At 25.6% G+C, this 14,936-nt stretch overlaps 1 protein-coding gene across 1 annotated transcript; it reads right to left on the bottom strand.

Moving 5' to 3' along the window:
- Positions 1 to 7,441: 7,441 nt before the first annotated feature.
- Positions 7,442 to 13,320, bottom strand: LOC145831874 (uncharacterized). Its single transcript, XM_082939225.1, has 2 exons — positions 13,193 to 13,320; positions 7,442 to 7,631 (listed from the first exon to the last, which is right to left on the bottom strand). The coding sequence occupies exons 1-2, from the start codon at positions 13,301 to 13,303 to the stop codon at positions 7,506 to 7,508; spliced, it is 237 nt and encodes a 78-aa protein (XP_082795351.1). The 5' UTR covers positions 13,304 to 13,320; the 3' UTR covers positions 7,442 to 7,505.
- Positions 13,321 to 14,936: the final 1,616 nt, after the last annotated feature.

The following is a 14,936-nucleotide window of genomic DNA, read 5'->3' as shown; positions in this document are numbered from 1 at the left end:
TGTTCTACTACTGTCTTATACAACTAATCAGATAACACGGAAGTACAATAATGACATAAACTTTGTCTTATTTACTCATTGCACGATAGTAAGTAATATTTTGACTCATTTAATACTTTCCTTTGTTTTTAAAAAAAGAGAAATTGGTTTGTGGAAAGGGAAACAAGTTTGGAAAAACGTTTATTGTTTTTCTAAACAATTGATTGCTATATTTCAGCTTATATCCTACGAAGTTTAGTTTTTTATATACTTTAAATTAACCAAAACAGGTAAACATCATTTTAGTAAACACAAATAACAGATTAAAAAAAATTTGATGTACAAAAATGCTTTATATGCAGCTTTTAATTATATTAAAACAAAAAAAATATTATTTGTTAGCAAAAATTTACTTCAAGTATGTTAAATTTAACTTTTTAATGGATATCTAACACATTAATCTAAGTTTAAGTGTGAAACTAATCAGCAATGGTATGTTGCTTAATTTTGTAATCAATTTAATTTGTATACTAGTCAAAAGTATGATACTTCAAAAAAACTCAGTTTTCCGAAAAATTTAAATTATAAAATTATGCCATTTTTTCTTCCAAGAGACTCGTAAAAAAAGCAGAATAGAAAATATTGTCTAAGTATATTTTTAAGTACGTACATACATTTTAAAATAAAAAAAATACATAAAACACAAACAATCATATTATCTTTACCAATGCACCATGAACATTATTGAAGACGATCTTTTAAGTTATGATTAGCATACGGCTTTAATATTTGCTTCTTGAATTAGTTTTGAAAGTATTACACTTTTGCTAATCAAAAAAGCTTTTAATGCATTTGTAAACAATTATTTCAGAGCTAAAATTTTGAAATATTTAACTATTAAAACAGAATAAATTACATAAAACTAGATTTTTTACACATAAAGCTTTTTAAAACTATTCATGATTATTGAAAAACTATCAAAGTTTAGTTATCTTTTAAATTAATACTCGCCTATGTCTGGGATGAACAAAAAAATATAATTAATGTATATGGTGTTTGAGCTATTTTTAAAAGTTAAGTAAATAACTATTTAGAGTTAAATTTTCTACGTTTTATTGACAATTCTTATACTACTATAAAAACACTTAGTATTACAACTTTAAATAACAAATTAAAAACAAAAATCTTTTTATTTTTTAATATATTTTTTTGTTTTGTAGTTGATTTAAAACTTTAAAAGTTAAAAAAAGCAACATGCATACTTTTTAATTAATTCAATAGGTTTTAGTTATCAAAGTTTAAAAGACAGCAACCTATATAATTTAAAATGTTTACACAAAAAGTTTCTTCAACAAAAAATATATATTAGTACACTACTCATTTAAGTCAAAACTTTACTAGAATAAATAATTTGTTAATTTTTTTTTTAATTGAATTTTTATTAAACAACAGAAACTAAATTACTTTCTTAAATACATAATGTAAAAGACGTATTTATTTTACCTTGTGAATTTAAAACAGCTTTATTAAATAAGAATATGTTTCTTTCAAACTGAAATATCTAAGTTTCACTGATTAAAAACAAATTTGTAAATAATAAAAATTGCTCTGAAAATAAGTACGAAAAACATTAGGAACAACGATAATAATAACTTTGTAAACTTTGATATTGATTTTACAAGGAAAAAGCATAATTTTTTATAACAAAAAGTTTGAAGATTTTAAAAATATAAATACTTTACTAGTAAAAAACTTAGTAGGTTTCAGAAAAGCACAGAGTCACTTTAGCACGGAGTGTCATAACACAGAATGACACTTTAGCACGGCGTCACTTTAGCACGGCATTATTTTGCACGAAATGTAACTTTTGCAAGTAGCATCACTTGAGCACGATCGATGCTTTTTAGTTAATAAATTAAATTCTTATCAAAATTGTATTGAATAAAACGTTTAAAGTTGGACTTAATGTAGTCAGCATCATATTGAATAAGCATTTCAGGCAATTTGAAATGTAAATTGAAGGGGAAGAATACTAACCAAAGTTATGTTTATTTAGATTTATAATTAATAAATGAGGAAATTAAAAGACAAAGCTCGGCAGCCTATTTAAGTAAACTACCGTTTATATTTAAGAACTCACTCACAGTTAGCAATAAGTTAGAAAAAATCCTCTACTTATAATATATAAGTAATATAAAGCAAGAAATTGATAAACTTAAGGGTGTTTGAACAATTAACTACATAAATAAATGTTCTTAAATTTTATACTATTTTAGTTCATATGACAAAAAGTTACTAACAACTTGTTTAAACATTTACCTTGGCTGATAACATTAAAATCAATACTTTGTTTTGTAAAGCACTAGTGTATACTTTATTAAGAAAAATTGTGTGACGCGTGTATGTATAAACAAGAGTAACTTAACTCTAATTATCCTAAAAACTCCTAAAGTTTATGTCAAGGTTAAGGCGTAGAGCAACTGCTAAACAATACCTAAAAAACTTTTGTATAAATATTTTTTTCGGTATTTTCTTTTCCTGGGTTTAATGTTAATAAATAAATAGATTAAATTTTTTGAGTGTTTAAAAGGAAAAGTATTTTATTTCTCATTAAACATGTGCTATTGTTTCCAAAATTTCATCGGTGATTTTAGCGCAATATAGGGTATTTTTATAAATTTAATTTCTCAAAATACCTATCGCAGACACATTTGTTTTTTATGTTATAGTAAAAATGACAAGGAATCTATACACTAATTTACAAAACTTATACCAATAGGAATATAACTATTTTTTTCGAGGTTTTTACTAGCGATGTTTTGATACCTGTTTACTTTTTTTAGTATCAATTTTTAAATAAGAAAAGTCTAAATTGCTTAGTTTTAACTTATCTTAGTTTTCGATATACACTACACCATTAAAAAAAGGTAAAATAATTTTTTTATAAATTGGTACTTAAGTAATTCTCTGTAAGTTTTTTACTAAATTTTACAGTGTAAAATGCAAAAATTCGTTGGATTTAAACTTACAAAACTTCTGAAAATCTTGAAGCAGAAAAGTAATAAAACCAATTTTGAAACAAAGAAATCAAGTTCTATCTAATTATTTTTAACACTTAGTTAGATGTTCTGTTCAGAAAAATTATTTTTTGATAATCAATGGCCGCTTGACCGTCCTTTTCAGCACACTTTTAAGCAAGAAATAAAAAGTAAAAGTAGAAATTACAAAAAACTTAAATTATACAAGTTCGCATTGTATAACGATAAGTGATTCTACCGAAAATTTTCTTAACTAACATAACTAATTACCTACAAACTTGATTTCTAGGAACGATAATAACTTATAGTAAGTTTTTTACTGCGCAAATAAAATTTTTGTACATCAAAGTTGATTTAAACTTAGGTACAACAAAATACCAAAGGGTGTGCAACGTTTTTAGTCGGCTTGCAAGGTATGACAAAACTTATTTCTTGGTGGTCCAGAGCATATCAACTTCATTACATTCTCTAAGTTTACTAAATTATCCAACTATTTTTGACGAAATACTCATTTCATTTTACCTTCTTTTTATCACGTCTATTGGAAGCTTCAAACCTCCCGTAAAATGTACCTAAGATTTTTTTTCTCCTTCTTTTGAAATCCCGAATGCCTAATGTAAGTTTTAATTTGTTTTAGCGGGCCAGATCTACATGCTCGCCGGCTATAGTTTTATCTTTCGCCGGTCGGATTCAAACTAACATTTTTAAACATTGACTGGCCGTTAATTTTTACTCAGCGGGTATGATTCGGTCCGCTGTCCCGACGTTGCTCACCCCTAGTTTAGATCAAATAAACAGTTATTATATTTTACAAAAATAAAAGTACTAATCACATTTAAGAAGCAATAAAAGGTATTAAAAAACCAAAAAAAAGTTTTTCAGTATGAAACTATTAGTATTCTTGATACGAAAAAAACTTAATTACAAATAAAAATAAATAATTTGTTAAGAAATACAACGGCAAAACAAATTGTGATGGACGTAGAAAGTAAATTTTTTATATCTATTTGTAAGAACGAACTAAATATACTATAACCACAATGGCATCAAAAACTTTATTTTACAATGAAAATCTGTTAACAACTGTTTTTTTTTCGACTAATATAAAACAAAACAACTTACTTAGATAACTTAACAAAGAAGTGAACATAATTACTTTTCTCTTTGTGTGAGATAAATTGTTTGCATGTTCCACTAAAATATATGGCCCAACAAAATGCTTAAACTAAACTGTTCATAGTTTGATTGCCACATAGAAAAGATGCTCTTTTACACGTTTGAAAATTAGAAAGAACAAATTGTAAAAATAAAACTATGATAAAAATTAAAGTATCATTTCTCTACTAAATGCAAGGTAAACTGATAGAACAAAGAGAGAAGGCTGCTGTTTTTAAACAGTAACGATGCCCTTCAAGAATAATATAAAACTAAGACTTTATTAAACTAACATAGAACTGAAAAAAAAAGCTTGGAGAATTGAGCTGCATGCTGAGGCAGCATGTGGGAGTTTTAATTGAAAACAAAACTAGTAAGTAAGTTCGAAAACGGAATAAAAAGGTCTACGAATCGATAACCAAAAGGTTTAAAGTAACGTAAACTAAGTCCTTAAACCAATTATCTTGAGAAATTTTCTTTATTGTTCAATAAAAAATCAGTGTAGCCGAAATAAAGTTTAAAAAAACTGCTGAGGAGGTGGGGAAAAAATATATTAATTTTAATATAAGTTAACAGGTAATTTTTATTTAGGCTTGTAGTAGTTAAACCCCATACAGGTAGCTTTCAAATTTGCACGAGCGTACAAAATTGCAAGAGGGCACAAAATTCTACGAAGATACTTTTGCATGAGTAGATAATTTTGAACGGAGACATTTTTGCACGGGTTGATTTTTTTTTTATTAACTTAGTATCTTTTTTACTGTCACTGTTACCCCTAATTATTACACTCGGTCGATAACTTATTTTTTTTATGCCAACACTGTTACCCATGGTTGCCACTGATCAAGCTGAGAAAAATTTCCTGACTTTTTACCAAAACTTTCCTGACTTTTCTAAATCAAACTCTTAAATTAAACTTATTCTATAATATATAATCTAAAACTAGAAACTATATTTAGCTTTCAATCAAATTTTCATACAGGAGACTGCAGTTTTATAAAGGATATTTTACTAACTTATACCAGATGAAGGCATTAGAAATAAAGTTGAATATTTTTGTAAATTTTTGGGAAAATTTTGGAACATTTTTCTGACTTCAAAGGACTTTTAATTAATTTTTACCATTTGAAGGCTTTGGAAACAAGGAATTCTGGAAATTTAAACAGACAAAATTTGACTTTTTTTTTAATTTTATCAAATTTCCTGACTTTTTTTCAAAACCCCCCATTTTTTCCTGACTTTTGTCATTTTTTTAAATTTTTCCTGACCGAGTGGCAACCCTGGTTACCCCTAACCCTCGGTCGGTAGCTTTTTTGGTGCAATTTTGTCCCCTCAAGAAAATCTGTCTTCCCGTAACTTTGACCCGTTCCAACCTAATACATACTGTGCAAAACTATTGCAATTTTTATAAATAGTCATATATAATTTTTACAGACTCCGTAGAACTGTTCATACCTTATGAGCAGCAAAATTATTTAGTCGAAAAATGTATTTGTGATTGAAAAAACTTATTCCGACGGAGTTTACTAGGATTTAACGCCTCATTAAGTTATATTGGATATTACTTTGTATTACAAAGTTAAAGCAGAGACTCTTTTGCTAGTTAACCAAGTTTTCACAATTGATTTTCTTTGGAATAAGTATAATTCATAAACTATTTACAACTATCTAAATCTTTGAATTTAGTTGTAGATAACGATCAAGATAGTTTGCTAATCAAAATGTTTATGACATAAGTTATGAATGAAGACAAGTATTTTGTGCTGTTTTAAAATGTAACTATTGAATATATTTTTTATTTTAATCTCTTCAACTGAATAAACTTTAAAGGGTTTGGACTGTATTGCTAACTTTCCAAGTATAATTAAATTTTTTAACTACAACAATTTAGAAAGTACTCAACTTGTTAGATTTATTTTTCTATAAAAGTTCTATCTACACCAAAAATCAGGTTTTCCACTTTAGATTTCCCCATTTACCTGAAAATCCCTTAAATTAACTTATTTTTGCTTGGTTATTGAAACTTATGTGATATTATAATCAATTTTGCTTTTTGTTAAACTAATTTATTTTTATAGCAATAGCATTTAAAAAAGCAAGTTTTTAAACAATAACAAGTTTAGCAGGATATTACACAACATTTTTATTTAGATTTTTGTTAGTTTTCATTCTATGTGAATGAAATAAATATTAAAAGGTCACGTATTTGACGTGTGAAATCTGGAACATTAATTAGACACTGATTTTGTTCAGAAGTTAAAGGTATGCTATTATTTTATTTCATTTTAACTAGTTTAATGAAAAAGATTCATATAAAATACTAAATAAATCTGTATTGTATACCACTATTTTTAAAGTCTTTTTTCTTAAAAAATCAATTAAATACTGTTTTTGTTTAGAAGCTAAAGCAGCTTAAAGCCAAAAGTATGCTATTATTAATTAATTTAAAGAAAAAGATTCATATTGAAAAAATTCTATATCATATACTAATTTAAGTCTTTTTTTAATAATATAATAACTTTTTTTTTAATTAAAAGAGTAAAATTAGTTGCTAACATTTCTCAATTGGTAAGTTTTCAATGTTAACATAGATAGATCTTTTAATTTAGTAAGTCTGCCAATGACTATTTTATCTTTTTAATTAAAATGTGAAATTTTGCAGGTTTGTTAAAAAGAAATAGTAAGTTACATGTCAGTATGGCTGAAATACATTACAAACAGGTTAAATATGCTAAATAAGGTTAATTTCAAACTTAGATTTAAAAAACCCATTGATAGTAAATTCTTTTGTCTTTAGTATAAATTTACATACGTTTATCTACAAATTTTATTGCCTCTCCCTATCCCTTAATAATAATACTTCACATTAGAACAAAATGGACATGGGGTGTAAACAGATTAAAAGTACACTCAATTGCAGTGTCACCTTTAGAATAAAAATAAATATTTACAACTAATAGTGGTTATATTAATAAAATTATTTATCAAGCACAAGTTAAGTGTCAAATAAGATACACAACACAAATTTAAATTTTATTTCTTTATTTGTCATCAAGGAAATATAACTATAACAATTTTATTTCATAACAGTTGTTTTCTAGCCTATCTAAAAACCTGTAAAACTATCTTAAAATCTATTGTAAATTTTATAATCATTGTATCAATGCTAAAATATTTTATAATTTATAGAGTTAAATAGCATACACTAATTTTTTTATTTGAGTCTAAACTACAACAGTAAAGTTATATAATAAGCACTCTATTTCATACATTGTTGAATAAATTTATTATCTACCAGAACAGCGAAAAATATTTCATGATTAAAGTAACCAGCTAATTAGAAGATTCAAACTTGGACTCGTAGTCCTCTAGTGCAGCAGCCCGGTTGGCTGACATCTTTTTGTACAATTTGTGAATTCCGATCATTCCAACAAAAAAGGCTAGCGATGCATGAGCACACTGTATTTAAAAAAATGGATAATTTAAATCAATTGGGAAAACTTTTTTTGTATTAATAAAATAAAAGTAGATAGAGATACAACAGAAAATAATAAAAATGCGTAATAATAAGCTCTATAGACCTACGATACAGATTTCTCACACAGAAAAGCATTAAGTTATTATAAATTTGTACTTTTTAAAAAGGGGTAGCCGTCAAATTTGCACGAGGGGATAAAATTGCACGAAGACACTTTTGCATGAGCAAAAGCACGGGTTGATTTTTTTTCTTAATATCACTGTTACCCCAAACCCTTACTCTCGGTCGGTAACTTATATATATTTTTTTTACTATCACTATTACCCCTAACCCTTACCCTCGGTTAGTAGCTTTTTTTTTTTTTGTTAGTTTCGTAATTTATCTTTTATCTAATTTTTTCTGCTTTTTTACTCTAGTGCAAATTTTTCTTTGTGCAATTTAGTAATTTCGTGCAATTTTGACCCGTTCCCATAAAAAAAAGAGTATTTCTTATCATGATTTTACATATTAAAATATAAACATTTAAAATTGTCTACATACTTCAACGACTATAATTTGCTTGGATAATAATTTTTATTAATCAAGATTAACTTAATTACAGAGTTCTTACATTTTGAGCAAAAAACCTAGCCTGAGTTGGCTTTAATGAATGGCTAAAGTAAAGATAAGCGCAAAAAAAAATTATTAACACTCATAAACCATCTTTATTTTTTATAGTTATATACAATTAAATATCACTCAGAGCAGATTTGTTCAATATATGCTTGAATACTAATGTTTCAAAAAGTTTTAAAACAAACATTTATGAAAGCAATAAAAAAATTAATTAAAAATAAAAATAAATTTATTCAAGTATTAAAAGTTTTACAGGCAAAATTAGGTGTGAAAATTTTTATTTCACCTATATACAGTAGCAAGTAATCATTTTCAAAATATTTTTTTTAATTTATAGACAAACAACACTTTTAGATCACCACTTATAATTTTAAAGAACTAAATTTAAAATTCTTATTATGTTTATGATATAATTTAAAACTTTAAATTTAGCACTCAAATAAAAGTTTAAAACGCTCTATTTAAATTAGGATCTAGACCACAGTTTCCTAAACTTTTTTTGAAAAGGCCCCTTTGAAGAAATAAAAAAAGCTATGGCACCCTCCAATAGATTTCTCAAAAAACTACCATTAAAACCACCTAATAACTTTTTTTCTGCTGTTCATCATCAACTCCAGAATATCTAAAGTAAGTTTTAAACTATGACCTCATGGCCCCTTTACCGCTCAATCTTCAGGTACAATAATTAAATAACGATCTAAAGCACTACATATATATATATATATATATAGCGATAGAGATATGATGGTAATTAGAGGTAATTAATCATATCAAAAATTAATAAGTATTCATAAGTATTTGTAGGCGTTAGGACAAAAATTCAACTAAATTAAATGAAGCATTTACAACGAAAGCAAATAAAAACAAAAATAACAAAATAATTAAAAATAAACAATATAAAAAATATAACGATAGTACAATAAAATTAAAAATAGGATTATTTGAAGTGAGGGCACAGGGCAGCGAGCTCTGTTCGTTGATTAAATGATCTTTCTCTGTTTAAACTCTGTGATGACATTTCTTTCCAAGTTACACGCTTCTGGTTTCTTGGGGGTTTTATACATGATTGACCATAAGATGTTGCTTTAATTAAAAAGTTATAAATTAAAAAGATGTTGCTGTAAGTTTCTCTTTGTGTATGCAAACGACGTTGTTTGGGTGGATTTGTTACGCTTGAAGCTGGATTTGTGTTGGTTGTATCTGGTCTTGAAAGATATGCCTGGGGAGCCAATGTACTCTTTAATTATGTTTTGGTGTGAAGTTGTGGCTTTATACATCCCTCTTTTTTGGCATTGACCTTTAAACAGGACATTAGGTGGTGTTTCTGCAGTTGCAGAGTTTATCAGTCAAGCTTGGTTTGGATGGCACATTTTTGTTATGGTTGATTTCAGGTTAGTAGAACAGATATAAGTGATCTTAACTGTGTTTTTAATAAATAGCTTGTGCAGCTTGGAACCTTCAGTAAAATGTGCAACCATGAGCTGGAGGATGAACAGAGCTCGCTGCCATATTTCCTCACTTCAAATCATCCAATTTTTAATTTAATCCTATTTTCAGGGTTCTTACTGAAATTTCAAAAATAAATTTATAGGGAAAATCATAAAATAAAGAAAATTTATAGCAAACTATCAAAAAAAAAATTTTTAACGTTAAAACTTTTATAAAGGTACATTAAGTAAAATATGTCATTAATCGTTTATAAGCAGTCTTGATACGAAATTTACAAGAGTTTTACAAAGGGTTTTTGATCTCTAATTTTAGTTAAATAATCAAACTTTAATTAAATTGTGTTTAATATAAATAGGGGAAAATTATCCGTTAGGTGACGCCGTAGTCACAGTTTGTTCTGGAATTGCAAAGATTTTGATTTAAAAGAAATAATTATTTTTGGGTGCCTTTTTAACACGCGGTGTTGCTGTTTTGGCTTTCAAATTAAAATCACTGAGCAAAAAAACGTAATTTCTAGATATATTTACGTATTTTTCTAATTTTTCTAGGGTTTATACGGATTTTTCAGAATATTGCAAATTTATAGGGAATAATAGGGATTTATAGGGAAGTGGGAACCCCGTACTTTATTGTATTATAGATAACGTTTTTCAAATTGTCTTTTTTTATTATTTTGTTATTTTTGTTTTTATTTGATTTCGTTGATAACGCTTATTTAAATTTAGTTGTATTTTAGAAGAAATTTTGTCCTAACACCTACTAATACTTATAAATTCTTATTAAATTTTAAAATTACTATTCACCTATAAGTACCATTCATCTTTATATATTTATAAATTGTTTTAGATCGTCGTTTAATTATTGTACCTGACGATCTGTTATAAGGTAGTGAAACTTTAGTCGTGCTAATAAACATTTGGTAACTGAACGTTTTCTTATTGTTCTCGCTCACATTAGTGTTTGAGCACTTTAATATTGTTCAGTTAGAGACTTTGATGTCAATCAAATTAATTTGAGATTTTAAAATATTTAAAACAACATATGAAATATTATCAAGTAATTTTATGAAACTAAACTTTTCCTATTTAATTTGTTGGTTTTATACAATAATTAACTTGACTTCATTAAAGTAACTATTTTTTCTCAAAAATATTTAATAGTAGTTTAGGCATTGGGTTACATAAACTTTTAATATTAATATTCAGAGATTTAGTATTTTAAAACAATGAGCAGTATTGTAAGATTTAAAAAAAAATCATGAGTTAAATAAAACAATGAAAATAATCCCAGCTATACTCACATAGAAGTTACTAAACAACAAATATTAACAACCTTAATAAAAGCTTAAAAAAATTAAAATTTTAATAACTACTTAAGCAGATGTTAATAAAACTGAGATATAAAAAAGATTTTATGTTTTAAAAAATTATTACAAAAAATAAAATGATGGTTTAAAAAATCTACAAGTTTAATGCAAAAACGCTTTCAGACAACAGTCCGTCTTCAGTGAACTTATAATAAACTAAAAAACTTATAAATATTAAGAATTTTTTTAAAAGGGCTTATTTAACAAATAATATTATTTTAAAAGTTCACAAACACACCTTTAAAAAATTTAAATTATAAATAAAATAAACCAAAAATTCAACTGAGCTTAAAATCACTAAATTTATGAAAAATTAATTGACCAATGGTGTCATAAACCTTTAAAAAGTTAAATAAGTGTAATCTGATAAAATTAAGGTTCTGTAGCAATTTGGTAAAAACAGGGTTGTCACTCTTTGTGGTAAAAAACATACTGAGTGATCAAAAACTAGCATAAGTTACATTAAGAATAAGATACTGAGTTTATGATAATTAAAAAAAAAAATTGTGTCAAGCACTGAAAAAAAACAATAAGTACATTAAAATATCATAATTATAAGAAAATGACAAATTAAAAAATACAATTATTGAATAAAAAATATTTAAAACTTATTATAAAAACAAGGGTGAGGTTTCTGAAAAATTCAAACAAGCCAGAGAAGTTCTAAGTTTTCGAAAAAATACAAACTAGTCTGAAATATTCTCAGTATATAGCAACCCTTTAGTAATACAAAGTTGTAAAACAGCTTAAACTCTAAAAGAAAATATTAATATTTGAAGAAGAAAATTTTACCCTGAAATAGACTTTTAACTTAAAGAAAACTTTAAAAACTATCTAAAAAAAGATGGTTTTATGTTTCGGCCTAAGTTTCCAAAAACTCTATCTAGTGAGTTACCTAATTTTGTAAAAATTATGTTTATATACTGTAGAATTAAAATTTATATATGTAAGTTGTTTATGCTTCAACAAATACCTTTTAGTATTGCTATCAGGGTTGCTGGATTTTAGTTCAAAAAGATATTATTGGTTCTAATATTATTCTTATAAACAATGCTTCAAAACATGATCAAACAAATTTATTAGTACAACTCACTATTGATAATATTCAGAAATAAATGACTTTAAACAGCTTAAATACATAAAACATCACATACTTCTAGAAAAACACAAAAAATGCTTAACTGAATAGAATCAAGTGCTAAATGTGGTTTAAAATAAATCTTAAAATCTTAAATTTGTTTAAATGTTCTTTTTTAAATTATGTATTTAAAGAATGTTAGAGTAACTGTTAACAACAAACTCTCACATTTTAATCATCTAATATGTTTCAAATAATTTTCTTCTTAGGTGTACATTAGAATAAAATAGATTTAAATGAAGATTTATAAATCAAAAATTTTAAAATGTTAGATGATCTAATTTTGAAAGTTTATTGTTGCTAGAAGTTAGAAATTAAAATTTTCAAGGATTTAGGTTTAAATTATCATCAAAAAAAAGTTTGAACAAAACCATTTATTTGTAATTTTTATCAAAGAAATATCAGTTAAGTATATGTTTTATAAGTTTTCTAAAATTTAAAATTATTTTAAATCATTCACTTCAACTTATACAAAATAATATTTTTATATAAATTAAATATACATGTTAGTTTTAACTAAAATAAAATAATCTCTAACATTTAGTTGGTGCAAGGTTAAAACTATAACTTAATACTGATAATAAATAAAATAAATGAACAAAATTTAATTGAAAAAACTTTGAGTAATCAAAAACCATAACATAGATTATTGATTCAATGCCATAAAATCTAAATAATAACTAGTTTGTGCTTTTAAAAAAACTTTGTAATATTTTTAGCTAGTCTAAGTCATTTTTAGACTTACAAGATTGACCACAGTCTAGAATGGAGTTATTAAAAATTGAAAGTAATTATTAAGTAAAAAAACTAGCAGGAGTTTTTTTTTAAGTCTTATAAATTTAATTGAGTGGTAATTACGCCCAATTAATAATAAATCAATTTTAGTTTTCAAATATATTTGAAAAAAAAATTCAACAATAGTTGGCTTATTTTATTAACCAGTTTTAAGTTTTACAATTTAAAAGCAAACTAACATTTTCACGTCCCTGCATTGTGTAAGTGTTAAACCTAATCTTCCATCCTTTCAATTCAAATGGAGGTTCAGCGTCTCTGGGATGATGAATGCGTGTTGCGTTTGCTCCCATATTTTTGTGCTTTACAATAAACTATAAAAGAATAACTTAACTATTTATACAAGTTTACTTTCAAAACAAGTTTAACATATGGTTATTGTAATTGGTTTCCAAAACACATTTTTATAAAAGCTTTCTTGGCAGAAATTAATAATTAAACCCCCTTTTTTATTAGATAATGCCCCTTTACTAGTTAAATTCCTATTTAATTTTTGGTCACCTTACTAATTAAGGCCATGGGGGTCAAACATTTCTTTCACATAAAATAACATTAGCTCCTATATGAAAACTTCCAGTATAATCTACAAGCCAACCATGTACAAAATTTAAAATTTTTACTTTGGCAGGGTTGCCACTCTTTGAGTCAAAAAATTTTCCCTGAGTGACCAAAACCTTCCCTGAGTTTTTTTCAAATCCTTAAATTCTTTTTATTTATTAAAAATTTATCATGTTAATTCTAAGAATATTGAAGAACTTGCCGCGAGACTAAAAAAATTCTAAATAAGCACTTAAATATGAATAAAATTAACTTTTTTGTACAAAATATTGAAACTGGATTAACTAAATCTCATTCTAGAACTAGAAAAAAAAATTCCCTGAGATTTTTTTTAAAATCTTAAAATTTTTCTGAACTTTTTAGAAAAAACCAAAACTGCCCTGAGTTCCACTGGGTTAAAAAAAGAGAATTAAAATTCCCTGAGTGTGTGGCAACCCTACTTTAAGTTTGAGATATGAGATTTTTTATTTGAAGTTTCCAATACAATTTTATAAACTGCAAATTTTTCAGAGTCAATTTTCTTATAAATTTAAAAAACTAATCTACTTTATTTTTTGAGATAGAGATCTCAAACTTTCTGGAAACATTTATTTTTTAGTTTAGAAGACTTTTAATGATATGATTATTTTTTTTTTTTATAAAATTTTCAACTAAAAAAAATTGTAGTATTTTTTACAAGGTTGCTAAAGATTTTTAAGAATATTCTTCGAGGTTTTTAAAAGTACTAGTTTTGGGTTTATTTTTAGTATAAATTCAAGTTAAAGGTAAAAAACTGTCTTCTTATATAATTGTTTATTGAACGACAAAAAATACGCTCAAAAGAAGATTTGGTCCAAGCACCTAGTGTACAAAAAACCTTTCGGTTATCGAGTCATACACCAGAACAGTTTAACGTCATGCCCAGGACAGTATTTAGTATACATTATAGTATAATGACGTTGAAAATATACTGTTAAGTTACTTTAAATATGTGTTTTAGTAATAAAAAATATTGATGATGACAATAATTTTGACTATATGAAATATTTTTTGTGTCAAACTGAAATTTCACTACTTATATGTAAAAATTGCAAGTCAGGTTGTCACAGGTTTTCTAAATTTCTTCCAGGTTTTAGAAGGTACACACTTTTAGGTCTATTTTTAGTTTAAAGTTGAAAAGTGTGTAAGTAGTATAACAACATTAAAAAGATATATTAAGTCTACTTAAAATATGTTTTTCATTAAAAAATATTTTGATTATGACAACTTTTTTTATTTATATCATATAGTATATGATATATTTTTTGTGTCAAATACAAATTTTAATACTTAATATGTAAAAATTCTTTAAAATTCCAAATTTTTAGTGGTTTTTGTTCAAAATTTCAG

This window comes from Thalia democratica, chromosome 3 (genome assembly GCF_965202585.1).
Source record: "Thalia democratica chromosome 3, ktThaDemo2.hap1.1, whole genome shotgun sequence".
Taxonomy (NCBI): domain Eukaryota; kingdom Metazoa; phylum Chordata; class Thaliacea; order Salpida; family Salpidae; genus Thalia; species Thalia democratica.
The sequence above is the reverse complement of the archived record's forward strand: the minus strand, read 5'-3'. Positions and strand labels throughout refer to the sequence as shown.

What these genes read in the sequence shown, in the direction of transcription:
- LOC145831874 (XM_082939225.1), bottom strand. Translation starts at nt 13,303, where the DNA reads ATGGGAGCAAACGCAACACGCATTCATCATCCCAGAGACGCTGAACCT. An exon ending in CAATGCAGGGACGTGAAAAT is followed by an intron (nt 7,632 to 13,192) that starts GTTAGTTTGCTT and finishes TTTTAAATACAG; the next exon opens with TGTGCTCATGCATCGCTAGC.